Source organism: Hyla sarda, chromosome 1, assembly GCF_029499605.1.
Source record: "Hyla sarda isolate aHylSar1 chromosome 1, aHylSar1.hap1, whole genome shotgun sequence".
Lineage (NCBI taxonomy): Eukaryota > Metazoa > Chordata > Amphibia > Anura > Hylidae > Hyla > Hyla sarda.
In genome coordinates, this window is record NC_079189.1 from 430,999,865 (window position 1) to 431,024,457 (window position 24,593).

Here is a 24,593-nt window from a genome sequence, read left to right on the forward strand (position 1 = left end):
ATCCTCGCAAACCGGCGAGCTGTACAGAGGCCTTACATTAACAAAAAGTTCCATTCCCTGGAGGTGGGTGAGATAGTGGAATATACACCTGTCCAGGGCCTGCGAAGAGAGGGGGCAGCCGGAGTCACCAGACCAGCTTCCATTGCAGTATTTCCCTTCTGATGATTGGGAAGAGGACCCCTTTCAGCTAAGGCCGAAATGGCCTGCTCCTGTTGTTTCTACTGACGAGCCTACAGAGAAGGAAATTCTACAGCAGCAGCCGGATGCTTCTATCTTCAGTGATGTACCCAGGCCTACTCCTACTGAGGAGGTTTGACCTAAACTGCGGGTACCAATGGAAGTGCCCAGGCCTACTCCTGCCAAGAAGGTGAGGCCTAAACTGCGGGCACCAACGACAGTGCCGTGGCCTACTCCTACTGAGGAGGTTTGGCCGGACCAACCAGCACCAACCCTTTTACCCATGGCATCTTCAGCAGCGGCCATTAATTATATGGTCAATGTCAACCCTACAGTGACCCACTCTACCTTCTCAAATGTGGTGTGGGAAACCAACGTCAATCCCTTGCCCAATTCTAAAGTCAAGAGGGGCAGGGGTTCTGCAAGAGGAGCTGGACTACTTCGAAAGAGCTTCTTCAAAAGGGTTAACCTTCCTGCTTGACCCTACTGTGATCCTGATTTAATCTTAGTTTTGTCTTTACAGACTGTTGGAATTGTTTAAGGAGGCACCTAGCAGAACTTTGCTAAGACAGTTCAAGTTGTTCGTGTAACCACCAAGCTTGTGCCTGACCCTTGGGTCAAGAGACTCCTAGCCAGTAGGAGACTTGTAAGTCTGTGCCCGGCTAAATGTGGTAGCCATGTTATATGGACTCCTAGTGCAGGTGGACTAATGATCCTTGCGCGTCTATTTAACTGTACATAATCCAACAGTAATATATTATTTCCTTGCCTGAATTGCACTTATCAGTTGAATGCACCTGAACCCTGTTGTACCCCTAATAAATGTTATTTTCAGGTTGAACCAAATGTAAATGTTTCTTTACATGAAAAATTTCACTCTGTACACTTGTACATAAGATATGAGGTGTTGTAGTAGTTGTAAGTAGGTGGCTCTCTCAGCTCCACTGAGAGTAACATTCCTGTCACCCCTCACTAACACCTTTTCAAAGGTCTACTCAGGGTAACCTACCCTTAAGATACCAAGATTGACTCTTCACATAATTCATGTACACATAGTACCACAAATGATCACTTTAGTCTAACTACCTCACTATAACTTAGTTATTGGTAGATAGCCACAGGCAAGGCAATATAACCTCAGTGTACTAGACAGGTAACAAATATGGTAATAACAATGTCAAGTGAGATTTATGATATGTTATATAATGTTTCTAGTCAGTCAAAAGAAAATGCAGTAAGTAAAAGTGTTTAGGATGTATCTAATGATTATAATGTCATCCTGTTACTAAATTCATGAACAATGCAAACCTGTTTGTGTGTTTATCTGTACTCATGTATGTACATCAAAGTATATAGTAAGTAACAAAAAATTCTTCAGAGCTTGCAAGGACTCTCCTTATATGCAAGGACTCTCTTATTGTGTTCATACAGCCTGAATGATGGACATTTGAAAGGCTATGCCCAGGACTGTTAAAAACAATGCTGCACTTCGTCCCTCTGCCTTAGGGGGACAGACGTCGAGGCTGACATATCTTCAGTAACGGGGTTTGTGGTGTCCCGGTACTGTGTTGTATACTGTACCTTGTGTGGTGGTCCCCAAAGTCCGAGTTCCTAGTAAGGGATGGGGTCCGCCTGCTGAGTAAGTCCCCATTCGCCTCTTTACATTTAAATTTGATGTGTTATATGTATAAAATGTATATAAATGTTAATTACCTTGATGCGGTCACAGGACCTTCGGTCATGTGATTCATGTTGATTCCTCTATGGTATGTTGGAGGACCTTTGGAGGTTCTTGGGTCACATGTTTACCCATAACTCTTTGTACAGAAGATTGACAGTTGTTATGGACCAGTGAGCTTAAGTCCAGCCCCTGCCCATATAAGGGAGCTGTAGCCAATGATCGCTCTCTTGGGTTTCTGCTCTCATGGATGCCGGACTATCAGGACGGATATGTGCAACTTACAAAGACAAGCTAGGCCAGAAGCCTGCCGGCCTCAGCCTGAAACTAAACCGTGAGTTAAAATCTCAATCCCTGCTAAAGCTAGCGTGATTACTGGACCGAATCTAAACCCCTAAATCCAGTGGATCAGCGCAACAATTACCTTACTAAGCTCAATAGACTCACGAGGTCCCAACCATTTGTTAAGCTCTAATAGACTTTGTTATATGGACTGTTCCTGTTCATTATTGCATAAAATCTTCAGTAAAAGTTCCAACAAGTTTCTGCAAATCTCCGGTTGTGGACAATGAATTATTTCCTATCTCCCTATCGCTCTTGGGATGGGTGGCGGTAGGACAAGCATACATAAAATAGCCCTCACCCTGGCGTCACGAATAGAAAGGGTTAAGCAAGCACCCTTTAGTAATCGCACAGCTACACCCCCATACCATACCCCCCTAAGCTACCACCTATCCAAATAGCATACCAGGCCTTGGCTTCTAGTGGCCCTTTTTTATTTTTTAATCACTCATTCTGAATATCCAACATGACAGCATAATAACTGCTTCTAGTGCCTTCCTCTCTATGGATGTATAAGTTCTGCCTTGAGTTCTGCATAGCATTAATGGGGAGGCTTACAGAAACATTTTATTCTACCATGTTATTGTGACACAACGTTATGCTTCATGTATAATTTACGCATCTTAAAAAAAAATAATTCAAATCCCTAAAAGATTTCTGAAGAAAAAAGATTGCATAGGAAACACTTTATTATGCCCAACATGGCCAGGATATATAAACAATATATAACCCACCAATACTATCACTTTACTCATTTTGTACTTTTTTCTGAGTACTGCATCATTCATTAATAACAAGGTATTTCCACGTATATAACAAGTGCTTAACAGGGCATTCTAACATAGTATTCTTTATCATTCAATATTCATCATATTCCTTTGCTCCGCTGAGAGTTTATATATCAGTATCCAGAATTACTGAGTTCACTTTTTTTCATCTTTCCTTCCGGCTCCTCAGTACTCCCCATACTCCATTATTTTTCATCTGCTTTTGCCAGAAACTCTGAACCATATTCTAAGATAGTAAGAAGATATTCATGAATTGTCCAATTATTATTGAATTAATGTTATTACAGGACCAGGTACACTTTTTTTATACCAACACTATTCCCCAATGAGTATTTTTCATCCGAATAATGCGCCCGCAACAGCACAAGAAGTGTTCAGTAACAGTGGCGAGTGGGCTTTGTACTTTTTGATCAAAACGTATATACTAACAACCTGTTAGTTTTTGAAATTATGCTGAGAAGCAATTAGATCATTGTGCAAGATTGTAGATGTGCACCATGTCTGTCTTCTACCTGAATTCACATAGTGTTCAGAAATAGTTAGAAACCTAAGAAAGAGTTCATGATGTTATTAGGGTTATTTAGTTCAGAAAAAAGACGGCTGAGGGGCGACCCGACCTAATAACTATGTATAAATATATCAGGGGCAGTACAGAAATCTCTCCCAAGACCTATTATACCCAGGACTCAGGGGTCAAGCCCTGGGGAAAAAAAAGTGTGGGAGCTCACCCAAGATTTCCACTCAAGGGCTGGTCCTGCAAATGGGAACGGTGTTCCTGCTTTGGGAAAAAGTGCAGGAACACAGTTCCCATGCGTTCCTGCAGGACTTGAGTCCTGCCAGGACTGTATCTATAACAAGGGGGCATCCTATACGTCGAGAGGAAAGAAGGTTTCTACACTAGCACAAGATGGGGGTTCTTTACTGTAAGAGTAGTGAGACTGTGGAACTCTCTTCCGGTGGTCATGGTGAACTCAGTTCACCTCTTAAGGATGCAGGGCGTACCTGTACGCCCTGGTCCCGGTCTATAACGTGGGGTCATGCAGTGACAGTTCCGGCGGTTCCGCGTCGGTCCCGGCAGCTAATGAAAGCCGGAACCCTGGGCTAATAGTGTGTGGCACTGATTGTTGTGCCGCGCATTATTAACCCTTTAGACGCGGAGATCAAAGTTGATCACCACGTCTAAAGTAACAAAAATATACTCCCTGCAGCTCAGTCGGGCTGATCAGGACCATCGCGGTGTCAATCACGATGCCATGATCAGCTAGGACGCAGCAGAAGGGTGCCTTACCTGCCTCCTGCGCGTCCCATCGGCGATTGATTGCTCCAAGTTTGAAATCCAGGCCACCGATAACACTGATCATTGCCATGTTAATGCACAGCAATGATCTGTGTAGTAGTTCAGTGTGTGCAGTGCTATAGCCACTAGAGGGGGCTGTAATACTGCAAAAAGTGTGAAAAAGTTAATAAAGAACATTTAACCCCTTCCCTAATAAAAGTAAGAATCATCCCCCTTTTCCCATTTAAAAAAAAAAAAAACTGTGTAAATAAAAATAAACATAAGTGGTATCCCGGCGTGACGAAATGTCTTAACTATAAAAATATATCGTTAATTAAACCGCACAGCCAATGGTGATCGCGCAAAAAAATTAAAAGTCCAAAATAGCGTATATTTGGTCACTTTTTATATCATGAAAAAAAATGAATAAAAAGCGATCAAAAAGTCCAATCAATACAAAAATGCTAAAAACTTCAGATCACGGTGCAAAAACATACGCGGAAAAATAAAAAAGGGGTCAAAAGGGGTCAAAAGATGACAATTTTAAACATATTTGTTACGCCGAGCGCTCCGGGTCCCCGTTCCTCCCCGGAGCGCTCGCCTCATCCTCGTTGCTGCAGCGCCCCGGTCAGATCCACTGACCGGGTGCGCTGCGGTACCGCCTCCAGCCGGGGTGCGATTCGCGATGCGGGTGGCGCCCGCTCGCGATGCGCACCCCGGTCCCCGTACCTGACTCGCTCTCCGTCGGTCTTGTCCCGGCGCGCGCGGCCCCGCTCCCTTGTTGCCCTTGTGCCTAGTGAAAGCGTTTTGTGTGTCCAAAGCCTGTGTACCAGAACTTCTGCTATCCACCCTGACTACGAACCTTGCTGCCTGCCCCGACCTTCTGCTACGTCCGACCTTGCTTCTGTCTACTCCCTTGTACCGCGCCTATCTTCAGCAGTCAGAGAGGTTGAGCCGTTGCTAGTGGATACGACCTGGTCACTACCGCCGCAGCAAGACCATCCCGCTTTGCGGCGGGCTCTGGTGAAAACCAGTAGTGACTTAGAACCGGTCCACTAGCACGGTCCACGCCAATCCCTCTCTGGCACAGAGGATCCACTACCTGCCAGCCGGCATCGTGTCAGTAGATCCGGCCATGGATTCCGCTGAAGTTCCTCTGCCAGTTGTCGCCGACCTTCCCACACTGGTCGCCCAGCAAGCCCGACAGATCACCCAGCAAGCCCAACAGATTGCCCAGCAAGCCCAACAGATTGCCCAGCAAGCCCAACAGATTGCCCAACAAGACCACCAGCTGTCGTACTTGACCACCATGACTCAGCAACTCCAGTCGCAGCAACAGCAGATTCAGTCTCAGCTACAGCAGCAGCAACCATCTCCTCCGCCAGCTCCTGCACCTCTTCCGCAGCGAGTGGCCACTCCTAGCCTCTGCTTGTCCCTGCCGGACAAATTTGATGGGGACCGCAATGATCCTGCCACAGCCACAGTCCAGTCCTTCTTCGCTGAGGTCCGTGGTGTCTTCGAGGAGCCTGCCCGAGCTTCTTCTGCCGAGACTGCCCTGCTGAACCTGGCCCAGGGTGTTTCTTCCGTTGGCGAGTACGCCATTCAGTTCCGTGCTCTTGCTTCCGAGTTGTCCTGGAATAGTGAGGTTCTCTGCGCGACCTTTAAAAAAGGCCTATCCAGCAACATTAAAGATGTTCTGGCCGCACGAGAGACTCCTGCTAACCTACATGAACTCATTCATCTTGCCACTCGCATTGACATGCGTTCTTCCGGATGGCGTCTGGAGCTCCGCCTGGATATGGACTTTGTTCGCACGAGGCGTTTTTTCTCCCCGACTCCTCTCTCCTCTGGTCCTCTGCAATCCGTTCCTGTTCTTCCCGCCGCGGAGGCTATGCAAGTTGACCGGTCTCGCTTGACACCTCAAGAGAGGACACGACGCCGCATGGAGAATCTTTGCCTGTACTATGCCGGTACCGAACACTTCCTGAAGGATTGTCCTATCCGTCCTCCCTGCCTGGAAAGACGTACGCCGACTCCGCACAAAGGTGACACAGTTCTTGATGTCAACTCTGCTTCTCCACGCCTTACTGTGCCTGTGCGGATATCTGTCTCTACCTTCTCCTTCTCTACTATGGCCTTCTTGGATTCCGGATCTGCAGGAAAAAATTTTTTGGCCTCTCTTATCAACAGGTTCTACGTCCCTGTGACCAGTCTCGCCAGACCCCTCTACATCTATTGTGTTAACAATGAAAGATTGGACTGTCTCGTGCGTTTCCGCACAGAACCCCTCCTAATGTGCATCGGACCTCATCACGGAAAAATTGAGTTTTTTTTCCTCAGGTTCTTTGGCCCCAAGAAGAGGGGGAGACCCAAGGGGGGGGTACTGTTACGCCGAGCGCTCCGGGTCCCCGTTCCTCCCCGGAGCGCTCGCCTCATCCTCGTTGCTGCAGCGCCCCGGTCAGATCCACTGACCGGGTGCGCTGCGGTACCGCCTCCAGCCGGGGTGCGATTCGCGATGCGGGTGGCGCCCGCTCGCGATGCGCACCCCGGTCCCCGTACCTGACTCGCTCTCCGTCGGTCTTGTCCCGGCGCGCGCGGCCCCGCTCCCTAGGGCGCGCGCGCGCCGGGTCTCTGCAATTTAAAGGGCCAGTGCACCAATGTTGGTGCCTGGCCCAATCTTCCCAATTAGCTTAATTAGTTTCCACCTGTGCACTCCCTACTTATATCTGACCTCCTCCCAGGCACTCCCTTGCCGGATCTTGTTGCCCTTGTGCCTAGTGAAAGCGTTTTGTGTGTCCAAAGCCTGTGTACCAGAACTTCTGCTATCCACCCTGACTACGAACCTTGCTGCCTGCCCCGACCTTCTGCTACGTCCGACCTTGCTTCTGTCTACTCCCTTGTACCGCGCCTATCTTCAGCAGTCAGAGAGGTTGAGCCGTTGCTAGTGGATACGACCTGGTCACTACCGCCGCAGCAAGACCATCCCGCTTTGCGGCGGGCTCTGGTGAAAACCAGTAGTGACTTAGAACCGGTCCACTAGCACGGTCCACGCCAATCCCTCTCTGGCACAGAGGATCCACTACCTGCCAGCCGGCATCGTGTCAATATTCATTTTCATGCATGTAGTTATGATTTTTTCCAGAAGTAGGACAAAATCAAACCTATATAAGTAGGGTATCATTTTAATTGTATGGACCAACAGAATAAAGATAAGGTGTTATTTTTACCAAAAAATGCACTAGAAACGGAAACCCCCAAATATTACAAAATGGCATTTTTTCTTCAATTTTATTGCACAATGAATTTTGTTTCTGTTTCGCCGTGGATTTTTTGGTAAAATGACTAATGTCACTGCAAAGTAGAATTGGTGGTACAAAAAAATAAGCCATAATATGGAATTTTAGGTGCAAAATTGAAAGGGTTATGATTTTTAAAGGGTAAGGAGGAAAAAACGAAAGTGCAAAAACGGAAAAACCCTGAGTCCTTAAGGGGTTAAAGGGGAACTCCCCTGGAAGACTTTTTTTTTTTTAAATCAACTGGTGCCAGAAAGTTAAACAGATTTGTAAATTACTTCTATTAAAACATCTTAATTCTTCCTGTACTTATCAGCTGTTGTATGCTCAACAGGAAGTTATATTATTTTTGAATTTCCTTTCTGTCTGACCACAGTGCTCTCTGCTGACACCTCTGTCCATTTTAGGAACTGTCCGGAGAAGGATAGGTTTGCTATGAGGATTTGCTTCTACTCTGGACAGTTCCTAAAATGGACAGAGGTGTCAGCAGAGAGCACTGTGGTCAGGCAGAAAGGAAATTCAAAAAGAAAAGAACTTCCTGTAGAGCAGACAACAGCTGATAAGTACAGGAAGGATTACGATATTTTAATAGAAGTAATTTACATATCTGTTTAACTTTCTGGCACCAGTTGATCTAAAAAAAAATGTTTTCCAGGGGAGTACCCCTTTAAGAAGTTCAAAGGGGGCCTGGATGCATTTCTGGAGAGTAATAATATTAAAGGTTATGGAGACTAAATAAACAGGTACGGAACATGAACCAGAGATTTATTCTGATGCCATATTTGGAGATGGGAAGGAATTTTTCCCCCTGGTATGGGGCAATTAGCATCAGCCTCATAAGGGTTTTTTGCCTTCCCCTGGATCAACACAGTGGGGACACAAAAGAGATATAGGATGAACTTAGACAGAGATGATGTGTATTCAATGCCTCAGTGGCTCATTCTTTTGGTGGTGGCATTCCAGTTGTTAACTCACCCATTCATGTTGTATTAGCCACCTATAGTCCATAGCACCAAGTTTAGCAATCACTATTGCAAAAAGTCAAGACAATACACCCCCAAGAATGAGAGGAGAAGCAATAAATTCCAAACTATCATGGGAAGAGAAAGCCAAAGAGGCTCCCAGAGTGCCTGCATCTAAGCATAAACTGGTGGCTGGACATAGCCTGAATGATTTAACTTAAAGAAAATGTGTAACCTATATATTTTTTTATAATTAGTGATACTGATACTGATAATGATTTTATCAGTTTTATTTCCTTTTTTTTTTTTGGACATTTTTATGGGGGGGGGGGGGGGGGGGGGGCAGACAAATAGTCTGAGCTATGGACATAGAAAACAACAGACCCAGACTTCTAGATTGGAGGGCATTCATTGACTTCTATAGAAAAGGTTTCTAACCATGTTGCGATTCTGCAGTGAGTGGGAGGCAGTAAACTATGATCATCGATTATTGTAAAGAGCAACAAACATAACCATCTTATCTATATAATGGTGTCACCTCATTATAGTCCTGCCTGTGATGATGAGACTGCTGAGATTATTTTTCTCTACAGAACAGGAAGTGTGAGTCTATTATTAGGCTTAGTGGCTAGTATAAAAACTTCTGGATTACTTTAAGATATAGGTCGTAAAATGGAATATTAAATATTAAAAAAAAACTTCTTAAAAATTATGTTTGTTGCTGGACGTGTATTCACGTCAGTGTGGATCAGAAGTCCGGGTCTGTTCGGGGCAGACTGCTCCAAATGATTGCGATAAGTAATCCAAGTAAGGTGAACTTGTAATTTATTCAAAGATGTCACATGCCCCTTTTTCAATGTAAACCAGGCTAAAAATGTTAGCCTTTTTAATAGCCTGGTTTACATTGAAAAAGGGGCATGTGTCCCAAAAACGCATATGTTTTAATGAGCATTTTTGAATAAACTATAAGTACATCTTACTTACTTGTCGCAATCATTTGGAGCGGTTTGCGACAAACAGACACGGACTTCTTATGCTCACTGACATGGATACCAGTCCAACTACTGTCATCCTCGGCTAGGAATTTATCTGAGTCCTATAACCGGATGGCTGTACCACTCAAATGCAGCAAAGGCTTTTACAGCTGTTGTGTCTACCACACAACAACATAAGGTGAGCACTACTATCATACACCGTCTATGCTAAATAACCAACAGCACAAACATACTGTCCCATGAGAAGCTCTTCCTTGCTTTAAACTAAATGCCTATTATTAAAGGGGTACACCGGTGGAAAACTTTTTTCTTTAAATCAACTGGTGCCAGAAAGTTAAACAGATTTGTAAATTACTTCTATAAAAAATCTTAATCCTTCCAGTACTTATCAGCTGCTGAATACTACAGAGGATTTTTTTTTCTTTTTGAAAGCACAGTGCTTTCTGCTGACATCTCAGTCCATTTTAGGAACTGTCCAGAGCAGCATATGTTTGCTATGGCGATTTTCTCCTACTCTGGACAGTTCTTAAACTGGACAGAGATGTCAGCAGAGAGCACTGTGCTCATGATGTCAACAGAGAGCTCTGTTTTCCAAAAAGAAAATAATTTTTTCTGTAGTATTCAGCAGCTAATAAGTACTGGAAGGATTAAGATTTCTTAATAGAAGTAATTTACAAATCTAGAAAGCAAGAGAAGTCAGCTCCCACGACCCGTCCGCACGGCAAATCTCCAACGCAATGTAGAAAACAGCAAGTAGCCAGCGGTAAAAGAACTTCACTTTATTTCACGATCAGACATCAGTAAAAGCACTCAAACGGCAGTCCATAAAAACAGGAATGCTGAAACATGCATGACGACGTTTCTGGTCTTGCGACCTTTATCAAATGCAATGAACTGGTGGTGTGGGATGAAATATGTGGGATCCAGACAGGTGTAGGTAATAGTGACTGCTGATGGTGGAGGAGGAGTAAAACTTCCAAACCTCCAACCAAAATATACACCAGTTAACCCCCAAGAAACCTCCTGAAGGGACCCATATCCCATGATCCACTTACAATGGATTAAGTTACAAAATGTAATGAATCTAAACAAAGAAGAAAACTGAACACAAGAAAAAATGCAGGAGGACATAAATGAATGAAATAAGTAGAGGTGTGAGTAGGTACCCAAAAACAAAACAAAACTGAATACAGTCAGTAGATGTTAATAGTGGAGGATAAGATCGGTTTTAAGATTTAACCCTTGCGGGAAGGATGTATGCAAAAGGTAAATCCAGTATACTTCTCTTGAACGAAGGATTTTTTCTTGATCCCCTCCTCTACCAGGTACACTGACAGTTTCTATGCCCTGAAAACGGAAATTGCTCACGTCACCAGAATGGATCTCTTTAAAATGTTTGGATACTGCAGATATGTTCATATTCATTGTGGACTTAGCCCCTCTCAAATGTTCTTGAACTCTTTTTTTAATAGATCTGATAGTGCTGCCTATGTATGATAATTTACACGTGTCACACCATATGTGGTAACCTCCAAATGTGGTCTGGCAATTGATAAACTGTTTAATTTTAAACTTTTTGCCATCTTTGCAAGTGACTTCGTTGGATTTAACAGCATATTTGCATGTGACACAGCGGGCCAAGGCGCACTTGAAAAAAAACGCACATAGACAACCACCTATCATGTGAATTGGGACCTTTATGTAAAGGCAGAACACTAGGGGATAACAAGTTCCCCAAACTCGGTGCTCGTTGGGTAGAAAAATTACAACCATACTGAAGGAATTTGCCAAGAGATGGATCTTGTTGTAAAACAGGTAGATGTTTAGATATGATTTGTTTAATCTTCGGATATTCTACACTGTAAGTGGTAACAAAAGAGATATTAGGTGGAAAATCACGGTCAGACTTCCTCACTCCCACTTTGTGGTCAAGCAAGTACGAACGGGACTTGGATTCCACTCTTTTTTTTAGCTCTGTCTAGTGCCCAGGTAGGATAGCCACGATTACTTAATCTGATGCAAATGTTATTACTTTCGGCTAGGAACACTTGTGTGGTAGAACAATTTCTTTTGGCTCTGGTGAATTCACCAACAGGTACTGCTAGAACTGTGTGTTTGGGATGACAAGATTCTGCCCGTAGTATTGTGTTACCAGCAGTTGGTTTTCTATAAGTAGAAGTGTAGATGCTATTGTTATTGATAGTAAGTTGAATATCTAAAAAAGGGGTGTCTGTATGATGCCAAGAATACGTGAAAAAGAGATTGTGACAGTTATTATTCAAATAATCCACAAATTGTTTAGCTTCTGATTCAGAAGAACGCCAGATGACAATGACGTCATCTACATAGCGTCCAAACCAGACTATGCTATCAAAAAATGGGTTATAGTCACTAAAAACGTATTGCAATTCAAACCAAAATACAAATAAATTTGCACCAGATGGAGATGATTTTGCGCCCATTGAAGCTCCTGTTTTTTGTATGAAGAACTCATTTTGAAAAGAAAAATAATTATGAGATAAGATAAATGCCAAGGTGTCCACAATAAATGTATGTAAGTCTGAGCTGTATGTAGAGAATTGTTGAATGATGTCTGAAATGGCCTGCAAGGAGAGAGAGTGTGGTATGGATGAGTATAGGGATTCAATGTCCAGAGTTAGCCAGGAATAGGAACCATCCCACTTGATTCCATCTAAGATGGAAAGCAAGTGTTTGGTATCTTTAATGTGACTAGGACAGAGAGATACCAGTGGCTGTAACAAAGAATCAAGCCACTGGCAAATCCGTTCATTTAAAGAACTGATTCCCGCCACGATGGGACGCATAGGTGGCGGGAATCGGTTCTTGTGGATTTTGGGAAGTGAATGAAAAGCTGGAATGATGGGATTTTTTACTAGCAAGTAATCAAATTCTCGTTGAGAAATTACATGAAGAGCCAACCCATCTCTTAGCAAAACCTCCAGATCTCTACAAAAATGAACAGTAGGATCACATGCAATTTTACAGTACGTTTGTGTGTCGCACAATATATCTCTGTTAAGAGCACAGTATAAATCAGTGTCGATACACACTACTGCACCGCCTTTATTGGCGGCACGTACTGTAAGGCTGACATTATCCCTTAATTCCTTAAGTGCTCTCCTCTCCGACGGCAATAGATTGTCGCGACCTTCATAACAGCTATGACTTTTTAAATGAACCAATTCTTGCATAACCATATCCTGAAATTTGTCCATAACCGGACTTCTAGAATGAATAGGGTAAAAATCAGGATTGGCAGTTTTGAAGCTTGAGGAAGAGGAAATCTCAGCTGATCGTCCCAAAGCCTCAAACTCCAAACATCTTAGTGGACACAATGTCACCTGTTCTTTAAATGATCTAGAAAAATTATGAGCTATATGGGTGGTATCATCATTGTCAAAATTTTGTATAACTTCACAATCACTGGCATCAAAATGTTTCTTAATACTTAATAATAAATGTTTCTACTTATTATCAATAACAATAGCATCTACACTTCTACTTATAGAAAACCAACTGCTGGTAACACAATACTACAGGCAGAATCTTGTCATCCCAAACACACAGTTCTAGCAGTACCTGTTGGTGAATTCACCAGAGCCAAAATAAATTGTTCTACCACACAAGTGTTCCTAGCCGAAAGTAATAACATTTGCATCAGATTAAGTAATCGTGGCTATCCTACCTGGGCACTAGACAGAGCTAAAAAAAAAAAGAGTGGAATCCAAGTCACGTTCGGACTTGCTTGACCACAAAGTGGGAGTGAGGAAGTCTGACCGTGATTTTCCACCTAAAAATCTCTTTTGTTACCACTTACAGTGTAGAATATCCGAAGATTAAACAAATCATATCTAAACATCTACCTGTCACATGCAAATATGCTGTTAAATTCAATGAAGTCACTGGCAAAGATGGCAAAAAGTTTAAAATTAAACAGTTTATCAATTGCCAGACCACATTTGGAGGTTACCACATATGGTGTGACACGTGTAAATTATCATACATAGGCAGCACTATCAGATCTATTAAAAAAAAGAGTTCAAGAACATTTGAGAGGGGCTAAGTCCACAATGAATATGAACATATCTGCAGTATCCAAACATATTAAAGAGATCCATTCTTGTGACGTGAGCAATTTCCGTTTTCAGGGCATAGAAACTGTCAGTGTACCTGGTAGAGGAGGGGATCGGGAAAAAATCCTTTGTTCAAGAGAAGTATACTGGATTTACCTCTTGCATACATCCTTCCCGCAAGGGTTAAATCTTAAAACCAATCTTATCCTCCACTATTTACATCTACTTGTGTTCAGTTTTCTTCTTTGTTTAGATTCATTACATTTTGTAACTTTTTGTAAGTGGATCATGGGATATGGGTCCCTTCAGGAGGTTTCTTGGGGGTTAACTGGTGTATATTTTGGTTGGAGGTTTGGAAGTTTTACTCCTCCTCCACCATCAGCAGTCACTATTACCTACACCTGTCTGGATCCCACATATTTCATCCCACACCACCAGTTCATTGCATTTGATAAAGGTCGCAAGATCAGAAATGTCGTCATGCATGTTTCAGCGTTCCTGTTTTTATGGACTGCCGTTTGAGTGCTTTTACTGATGTCTGATCGTGAAATAAAGTGAAGTTTTTTTTACCGCTGGCTACTTGCTGTTTTCTAATTTACAAATCTGTTTAACTTTCTGGCACCAGTTGATTTAAAAAAAAAAAAAAAAAAAAAACGTTTTCCACCAGAGTACCCCTTTAATGTCACATTAGACTTAAATATTTGCCTATGTGAGGTATTTGGAGATCTGTATCAGAAAAAATAAAGCTTTGCCTGCTATAATGACATTTATTTTTAATTAGAACGGAATTTTGCAATTATTTAGATTGGAAAACCAAAAAGGTAGTCCTTTACCTCAATGTTCCAAAGCTTTTTCTAAAAATGTGAGTCCTTAAATAATAAAAGAAAAAACCTACAGAACATCACCAATGGGACACAGCACTCAGCTGATCACTTCTGCCCCTTTATTACAGGGATTGAAGGGGGTTCCAGCACTCATACCTCCACTATTGAGAACTTCTGACATTACAAGTTTCCTGACACTGGAGGTATGCTATAAAGGAAATCTGTCAGCCCATCTGTATGCTATTAACTGCAGCTACTGGCTGACTGACCATGGTGCCAACCTTTTCAGTCATAAAATTAGGTTTCTGCCCTGAGCTCAAGGGTCAAAAAGGCAGGAATGAGCTACATCACCTGCTTTATGGCTTCTCCCACTATGGAGGCTTGGCGCCAGGCCCTATCTGCAAAATCACTTGACTGCACCTTGCATACTACTATATGTATGATTTGTTTTATTGCCCCATTATCTGTCAGCCAATTTGTGCAACTCATAGCATGCAGATATGCTAACAGATTCCCTATAAACTTTTAATATAACATGTATTTCTTGTCTGTAATTTTTCCAGTTCTTTGTATGTAGGCAGTATAAACAATGTATGTTACCATTCTGAATGCTTTTGTTTAATTACAGTAGCGACATCTGCTGTACATGTATGGCAGATAAGTGCTCAGGGAGTAGGAAGCCCACTCCATACATTGCTGCTACCTACCCTCAGTGACCAACATTAGATTAATTTAACCCCCTAGATGCTTTGGTCAATAAGGACAGCATTAAGGTGATTAACTGGCAGGTGCCAGTCCTGTCATGTCTTCACTTAGCCCCCCGTGATGCAATGATGAGGTGGTGATTGGTTGTCAAGGCCTTCTGTGGCTGTCATGTTAGACCTCCTATTAATAAGAGAGCATCAAAATGACAAAACACTGGAATACATATAAGTAATCACATAGGGAAGTCCCCAAAGGAGGGTATAAAAATTGGCTAAAACATTCTAAACATATGCTTTTTTACAATTTTATTTAATTTTTTTCAAATAAAAAAAATACAAAACTACAAAAAGATAAACATAATTAACATTAATGCGTGTGAAAATGCCTGAACTTAAAGGGGTTCTCCACTGCTTTTCTGTTTTTGCGGTTGTGGGGGCGTTTGTATTGTACATCTGCACTATCCTGTCTGTAGGCTGGGGCTGTCTGTTTGGCGTGAGGATTACCTTCGGTGTGTACAGGAAGTCCAGTAGTTTTTGGGATCAGACTTTGCTGGTGACCACGGTGTTTGCTCCATTCCCCTCCACCGTGTGATCCTGACGTGGCATGGGCCATCTTCGGGAGGCCGTTTGCTGCCACACTCCCCTCTTGAATATTCATGGTTTTAGTTGCAGCACACCTCCCTGTAGGTTGTTCCCCGTCCTCTTGCTGTAGCTTCATTGGTGGGTGTTCTTCCAATCAGTTTCTGGAGCTGATGCAGGCGCTCTGCTTTGGACATCAGATAGTTTATGCTGGGTAATGTGGTTGCCTTGGTATTGACTGTCACGTCATAGGTCAAGTGAGCGGCCCGTTTGGCGCATGCACCTTCAGCTGTTTAGCGCTGTATGTACAGTACCAGTGCTGTTGCACGAGTGAAGAATGTGCTTGTTGCGAATGCATAATTCATAATACCAATTCCCTGATATCTGCTCATGTGTTCCTAAGTGTGGATGGAGAACACCTGATGTTTGTATGTTATGAATGTTAAATAAAAGTTGAGCTTTACTTTTTTCGGCTGAGAGGTGTTTTCCTTTGTGTTTGCTTGTGTGATCGTGGTCCTAGGATTTGGCCATCATTTAGTTGCGGTAAGTTTTTTTATTTTTTGGATTACTATGGGAAAATGTTGGGCAGCTTTGACTTGCACTAGTTTCCCACACACCTTTTCCCAAAATCACAGGCATCTTGGGGATAGTGTTTTGCTGGTTGAATCACCAATGGTAACGTTACAAGGGGGTATTTGGCCTGACAATCTTTGTGCTCTTATCTTGGTTGGTCCTGCAATATGTATTTGGCTTCACACTACGCTGTGACCAAAGCACTTGACAACTGAGTGCGCGGGATAAGAACAGTGATAAAACAAAAAGGGAGGAATAAAGGCAGACCTAGAGGCCAAAAAAATGGGCGAGGTTAGGGGCAGAGACTAAGATGACTTACTTGTCATGAGGGCCAAACAAACACCAGAAAGGTAAGTTGAACAATTAGACAACAAACGTGCAACAAGAGCCGGGAAAGTACACTACTATTGATTATATATGGGGGGAAAAGGTGCACTGGGTTTGCAAAGTGCTATATGAGTTAAAATAAAAATAAAAAACTATGTACAATGTATTTGAAATTATTTCAGACCCATTCCCCTTTTTTACATTTTGTTGTGTTGTGACTTTTTGTTAAAATAACAAGATAACATTTGTGCACTCAATATTTAAAAACTCTGAAAAACATTTTGGAGCTTTTAATAATTGTTTGTTTGCTATTTATCCTTAATTTTAATAGAAAATATTAACTTATTTTCTTAATTTCAATACCACAGGCATTAAACAGCTACAACGATGGGGACATTGAAGGATCAAGAAGGTTGGGACGAAATGCCTTATATGTTTCAATTGCCTCCATAATCATTGGTCTACTGGTTATTGCAACGTACTGCTTTGTTCATTTTTCTACGGTATGTTCATATTTTTATTATATTATTAAATGGAAAACCATATTGCTCTCTGCTGACACCTGATGCCTGTATCAGGAACTGTCCAGAGCAGGAGAAAATCCCCATAGCAAACCTATGCTACTCTGGACAGTTCCTGACATGGAAAGAGGTGTCAGCAGAGAGCACTGTGGACAACACAAAAAAGAAATTCAAAAAGTAAAGAATTTCCTCTGTAGCATACAGCTGCTAAAAAGTACCAAAAGGATTAAGATTTCTTAATAGAAGTAATTTACAAATCTGTTTAACTTTCTGGCACCAGTTAATAAAAAAAAAAATAGTTTTCCACCAGAGTACCCCTTGTCCAAACAGACTTACATGCAAACCACTTACATAATTCATGTTGTTTGCTGCAGAAACACATTCCTCCCATGATAAATAATACATTTTCCACCATATACACTCTGACTACTATCTATTGATCAATTATACTACCTTGTTCTACAAAAGCAACATTCCATCACTGGCTACATAGTCAATAACATTTAAATCTTAGTCAACAAATGTAAAAAAAATCCATTATCTTATTTTTCTCTTAGCTTTCACTTTTTGGTGTTCCTTTTTCCTCTTTGCAGTACAGAAAGAAACACTGTATATTCTTATGTTGATAAATCTGTTATTACTAAATACATAAAGGTGTACTGTTGTGAATAGGTAATGGGTATAAATAGTTTACTAGGACCTAATACCCCATTCAGACTGACTAATTAACATAAGAAGACAGAACCATATGATGTCAGGAACCTATTGGCACAGATTGCCTGGTGCCTTATACCAGGGGAGCAGCTCAAGGTTCATGGGCCCTGGGAAAATCACTGTGCAGTGGTTTCTAAACCGTTGCCCTTCAGATCTTGCAAAACTACAACTTCCAGCATGCACAAACAGCAAACAGCTGTCTCGCCATGCTGGGAGTTGTAGTTGCGTACCTCCAGCTGTTCTATAACTACATCTCCTAGCATGCCCTTCGGCGATCAGTACATGCTGGGAGTTGTAGTTTTTCAACAGCTGGAGGCACACTGGTTTGAACATACTGAGTTAGGAAATAGAACCTAACTGAAGGTTATCCAACCAGTGTGCTTCCAGCTGTTGCAAAACTACAACTCCCAGCATACACAGCCTGTCAGTGCATGCTGGAAGTTGTAGTTTTGCAACAGTTGGATGTTTGCCCAGCCCCCCACCCCCATGTGAATGTACAGGGTACATTCACACGAGCGGGTTTACAGTGAGTTTCCTGCTTCAAGTTTGAGCTGCGGCAAGTTTTCCACCGCAGCACAAACTCCTAGCGGGAAACTCACCGTAAACCCCCGCCTGTGTGAATGTACCCTAAAAACACTACACTACACTAACACATAATAAATGGTAAAACACTACATATACACCCCCTTACACTGTCCCGTCCCCCCCAATAAAAATGAAAAACGTATCGTACTGCAGTGTTTCCAAAACGGAGCCTCCAGCTGTTGCAAAGCAACAACTCCCAGAATTTCCGGACAGCCACTGACTGGTATGGAATACCTCTATGTCCACCCCTATGCAATCCCTAATATAGTCCTCAAATGCGCATGGCGCTTTCTCACTTCGGAGCCCTGTCGTATTTCAAGGAAACAGTTTAAGGCCACATATGGGGTACTTCTGTACTCAGGAGAAATTGCACTACAAATTTTGGGGGACTTTTTCTCCTTTTACCCCTTACGAAAATGAAAAGTTGGGGGCTACACATGCCTGTTAGTGTAAAAAAATGTAAAAAAATTACACAAACATGCTGGTGTTGCCCCATACTTTTTATTTTCACAAGAGGTAAAAGGAAAAAAAGACCCCCAAAATTTGTAACAGAATTTCTCCTTAGTACGGAAATACCCCATATGTGGACGTAAAATGCTCTGCGGACGCATAACAAGGCTCAGGAGTGGGAGTGCACTATGTTCATTTGAGGCCTAAATTGGTGATATGCTGTTTTTACAGCAGTTCTTACCCCACAGTTTGATGGGAAAATGAAAAAAAATAATTTTTAACTAAAATGCTGGTGTTACCATAAATTTTTCATTTTCACATGGCAAAATAGCAAAAAAAGCCCCGCAAAATTTGTAACCCCATATGTGGATGTAAAGCAGAGCATACCCCATATGTGGATGTGAAGAGCTCTGCGGGTGAACTACAATGCTCAGAAGAGGAGCACCATTGGGCTTTTAGAGAGAAAATTTGTCCGGATTGAAGGCCACGAGTGTTTACAAAGTCCCCATAGTGCCAGAACAATGGACCCCCCCCACATGTGACCCCATTTTGGAAACTACACCCCTCACATAATGAAATAAGGGGTACAGTGAGCATTTACGCCCCACAGGTGTCTGACAGATTTTTGGAACAGTGGTCCGTGAAAATGAAAAATAAAATTTTTCATTTGCTCAGCCCACTGTTCCAAAGACCTGTCAAACACCAGTGGTGTGTAAATACTCACTGCACCCCTTATTAAATTCTGTGAGGGGTGTAGGTTCCAAAATGGGGTCACATGTGGGGGGTCCACTGTTCTGGCACCATGGGGGGCTTTGTAAAAGCACATGGCCCCCGACTTCTATTCCAACCAAATTCTCTCTCCAAAAGCCCAATGGTGCTCCTTCTCTTCTGAGCATTGTAGTGCGCCAGCAGAGCACTTGATGTCCACACATGGGGTATTTCCATACTCAGAAGAAATGGTGTTACAAATTTTGGGGGCATTTTCTCCTATTACCCCTTGTGAAAATGTAAAATTTGGGGAAAAAACTGCATTTTAGTGAAAAAAAACAAACTTTCATTTACACATCCGACTTTAACGAAAAGTCGTCAAACACCTGTGGGGTGTTAAGGCTCACTGTTCCCCTTGTTACATTCCTTGAGGGGTGTAGTTTCCAAAATAGTATGCCATGTGTTTTTTCTTTAAATTTTTTTTGCTGTTCTGGTACCATAGGGGCTTCCAAAATGTGACATGCCCCCTAAAAACCATTTCAGAAAAACTCACTCTCCAAAATCCCATTGTCGCTCCTTCCCTTCAGGGCCCTCTAGTGCACCCACAGAGCACCTGACATACACATATGAGGTATTTCCTTACTCGAGATAAATTGGGTTACAAATTTTAGGAAGATTTATCTCCTTTCACCCCTTGTGAAAATTCAAAAACTGGGTCTACAAGAACATGCGAGTGTAAAAAAATGAAGATTTTGAATTTTCTCCTTCACTTTGCTGCTATTCCTGTGAAACACCTAAAGGGTTAACACACTTACTGAATGTCATTTTGAATACTTTGAGGGGTGCAGTTTTTATAATGGGGTAATTTGTGGGGTATTTCTAATATGAAGGCCCTTCAAATCCACTTCAAAACTGAACTGGTCCCTGAAAAATTCCAATTTAGAACATTTTGTGAAAAATTGGAAAATTGCTGCTGAACTTTGAAGCCCTCTGATGTCTTCCAAAAGGAAAAACATGTAAAATTTATGATGAAAATATAAAGTAGACCTATTGTATATGTGAATCAATATATAATTTATTTGGGATGTCCATTTTCCTTATAAGCAGAGAGTTTCAAAGTAAAAAAAAATGTTAAATTTTTACATTTTTCATCACATTTTTCATTTTTCATCAAGAAATGATGCAAGTATCAACAAAAGCATACGAGAGTTATTAATGCTTAAAGTGACAGTGGTCAGATTTTCAAAGGTTAAAATGGGTGAAAATGGTGAAAGGTGAAAATGGGCTGGGTCCTTAAGGGGTTACTTTCAGCCTCCCTGGTGTTCTAGGGCAGTAAAAGGATTGAAGGAAATCTGTAGCTAAAATAACATCCCCTATCCAGAGGATAAGGGATAAGTGTCTGATCACGGGGGGGCTGACCGCTGGGACCCCCAATGATCTCCCAAACGGGGCCCCTGCATTGCCGCGCTGTGTGCTGACTAATGCGCGTAGCATCGACCTCACTGAGGTCGACGGTATGCCCCCTCCATGCCCCTTTCCCATACAGCTCTATGGGAGAGGCGAGGGAGGCACAACCACTGCATCTCCGCCTCTCCTTTAGAGATACATGGAGGGTACGTGTTGACCAAAACATCACGTTGCAGCCGGCAGAGCCATGGCCCCGTGCAGGAGATCGCAGGGGGTCCAAAGGATGGGGGATAAGATGTTAGATCTGCAGGTGACCCCCCTGATCTCCAGTGCAGCACCCCTGTCATTCGGTGCTTGGAGCAAACTCTGCTCTGTGGCCAATGACTGATGATGCAAGCCACCACGCCCCCTCCATTAACATTGAAGGGAGGAGGCATTACGGCTATGTACTAGCCATCACTCCTCATCCCATAGACATGAATGGAGGGGGCGTTGTGCCACGTCAAGGACGCGGAAGCTGGAAGCTTTCGTGTTCCGGGCGCCGCTGCTGCCAACTCGGAGATCGCGGGGGTCCTGCTGCTGGGGAACCACCCAGATACCCCAGAACCACCAGTGATACTGAAATTAACCCTCTCAGTGTTTTAGCACCAGGTGTACTTCACTGCCTTAGATAACTAGATACACTGACATTCCCTTCAGTGCCCTAGACCACCAATAAAGTATGCTGACATTAAAGGAAATCTGTCATCAGAATCACCCGCACTAAACCTGTCACACAGGCTTGTAGTGCGGGTTATCCTGATTAAAACGCTTCTTACCTGGTTAAAAATGGTTCAGCGGTTCTTCAGATATCTTTATTTTTAGTTTTCTGTTATTCCCTGGCTTGGGACTCAGTGGGAGGTGTTATCATCTGGGACTCGGCCACACGTCATTCTAGCTGGGCGGAGCTGCCGCCCGGCTCATGAATATTCATGACCTTATCCTCATGCACCAGACCTAGAAAAAGGAGTTAGGCCACGAGGATAAGTTCATGAATATTCATGAGCCGGGTGGCAGCTCCGCCCAGCTAGAATGACGTGTGGCCGAGTCCGAGATGATAACACCTCCCACTGAGTCCCAAGCCAGGGAATAACAGAAAACTAAAAATAAAGATATCTGAAGAACCGCTGAACCATTTTTAACCAGGTAAGAAGCGTTTTAATCAGGATCACCCGCACTACAAGCCTGTGTAACAGGTTTAGTGCGGGTGATTCTGATGACAGATTTCCTTTAAAGGAGAACTCCGTTGGAAACATCTTATCCCCTATCCAGTGGCGGAACCCCCGCAATCTCTGGGCCGGCAACGTCGGCGTCCGGAACATGGTAGCTTGCAGCTTCTGTGTTCTTGAGGTCATGCCGTGCCCCCTCCATTCATGTCTATGGGAGGGGGCGTGATGGCTAGTGCATAGCTGTAATGCCTCCTCCCATTGACGTAAATGGAGGGGGCATGGTGGCTTGCATAAAAAATCATTGGGCACGGAGCGGAGTTCGCTCCAAGCACTGAATGACAGGGGTGCTGCACCGGAGATTGCGGGGGTCACCAGCAGCGGGACCCCCATGATCTAACATCTTATCCCCTATCCAAAGGATGTTTCCAACGAAGTACCCCTTTAATGTCGGAATACGTGATTGGTGGTCTAGGGCACTGATGGAGATGTCAGTATATCTAGTTATCTAGGGCAGTGAAGTACACCTGGTTCTAAAACACTGAGAGGGTTAATTCCAGTATTCCTGGTGGTTCTGGGCAGTGTATATAAGTAGAGATGAGCAAATCAAAGTTAACAAATCCGAATTTGTTACGAATTTCATGAAAAATTAGATTTGCAATGAATGTGAATATCGCGCTAATCGCTTCATTAAACTTCATTTAGTGCGGTTCAGGCTCCAGGGCATCTAAAATGGCGGATCCACATGGTAGGACATGAGGCAAGGAACTCTGGGAAGGCAGGAAGGCAAGGCGGGAAGGCGGATGGGCAGGATGACCCTGAATCACATGCAGGATGCAGCCTATCAGCAGCCAGTCGCCCCTGTGATGTCACAGCCCTATACAATCGTCAGCTATATTCTGGCTAGTCACTTCATTCTTTACACTGCAGAGAGATAGGACGGACAGCCTGTGTGTGTGTGTGTTACACAGAGAAGCTTTACCCAGCAGCGTTTCACCTCTTAGTCACATCAGCGTTCTGGTGGACAGAGAGCAGTGCTTTTCTGAAAAGGATTTTTACTGCAGCCATCAACCTCCCAGTCACTTTCTACAGCATTGTATTACAGAGAGTGGCAGAGAGCTGTGTGTTGCCTCATACATTTCAACAAGCTGCCTCAACTTCATAAACCTTAGCAGAGGAGGCAGGAATAATTTTTCAGCACAATTCTGTGCCTTTGTTCCACAACAAATCATCTGCTGGTTAAACTAGCCTGAAGACGGTATAATACAAAGCAGTCCATTCCTCAAAGTCTTTGACAGAGTGCAATTTTGGGTTTAGTACACAGCTTTTGTGTGCTGCAGCACTGTTGTGCACTGCTGGTGTTGTGCAAAAATAAAAAAATTTAAGCACATTACTGTAGCGCATTTTTCTGCCCTCATAAGTGCATACCACATACCTACATCTAAGTAGTGTACTATTTTGTTGCTGTTAATCTGTCAAGGGCCTAAATACTGTGAAAGTCCAGGCAAAAGTAATCACCGGCTGATGTTTTACTCCAATATGTTTTTTTAAGCGTACTATATCGCATTTTTCTGCCCTTTTTGTTCCACAACAAATCATCTGCTGGTTATACTAGTCTGTATACGGTATAATACATATCCAGCAGTCCATTCCTAATAGTCTGTGAGAGAGTGCAATTTTGGGTTTAGTACACAGCGACTGTGTACTGCTGGTGTTTTACTGTGTACCGGCTGGTGTTTTACTAAAATGTGTTTTTTTTACATCTAAGTAGTTTACTATTTTGTACCTGTTAATCTGTCAAGGGCCTAGATACTGTAAAAGGCCAGGAAAAGTACTCACTGGCTGGTATTGTACTCACTTTTTTTAACCCCTTAACCCCTTAAGGACCGGAGGTTTTTCCGTTTTTGCATTTTCGTTTTTTGCTCCTTGCCTTTAAAAAATCATAACTCTTTCAAATTTACACCTAAAAATCCATATGATGGCTTATTTTTTGCGCCACCAATTCTACTTTGTAATGACGTCAGTCATTTTGCCCAAAAATCTATGGTGAAGCGGGAAAAAAAATCATTGTGCGACAAAATTGAAAAAAAAACGCTGTTTTGTAACTTTTGGGGGCTTCCGTTTCTACGTAGTACATTTTTCGGTAAAAATGACACCTGATATGTATTCTGTAGGTCCATACAATTAAAATGATACCCTACTTATATAGGTTTGATTTTGTCGGACTTCTGGAAAAAATCATAACTACATGCAGGAAAATTAATACGTTTAAAATTGTCATCTTCTGACCCCTATAACTTTTTTATTTTTCCGTGTATGGGGCAGTATGAGGGCTCATTTTTTGCACCGTGATCTGAAGTTTTTAACGGTACCATTTTTGCATTGATAGGA

The 24,593-nt window shown here is 42.8% G+C and overlaps 1 protein-coding gene across 1 annotated transcript in view; it reads left to right on the top strand.

Moving 5' to 3' along the window:
• Positions 1-24,593, top strand: part of TMEM233 (transmembrane protein 233) — a 74,601-nt gene that overhangs the window by 20,414 nt on the left and 29,594 nt on the right. Inside the window, exon 2 of the mRNA XM_056529779.1 lies at positions 16,981-17,115. Within this exon, the coding sequence (XP_056385754.1) occupies positions 16,981-17,115 (135 nt within the window). The remainder of the gene's footprint in view (positions 1-16,980; positions 17,116-24,593) is intronic.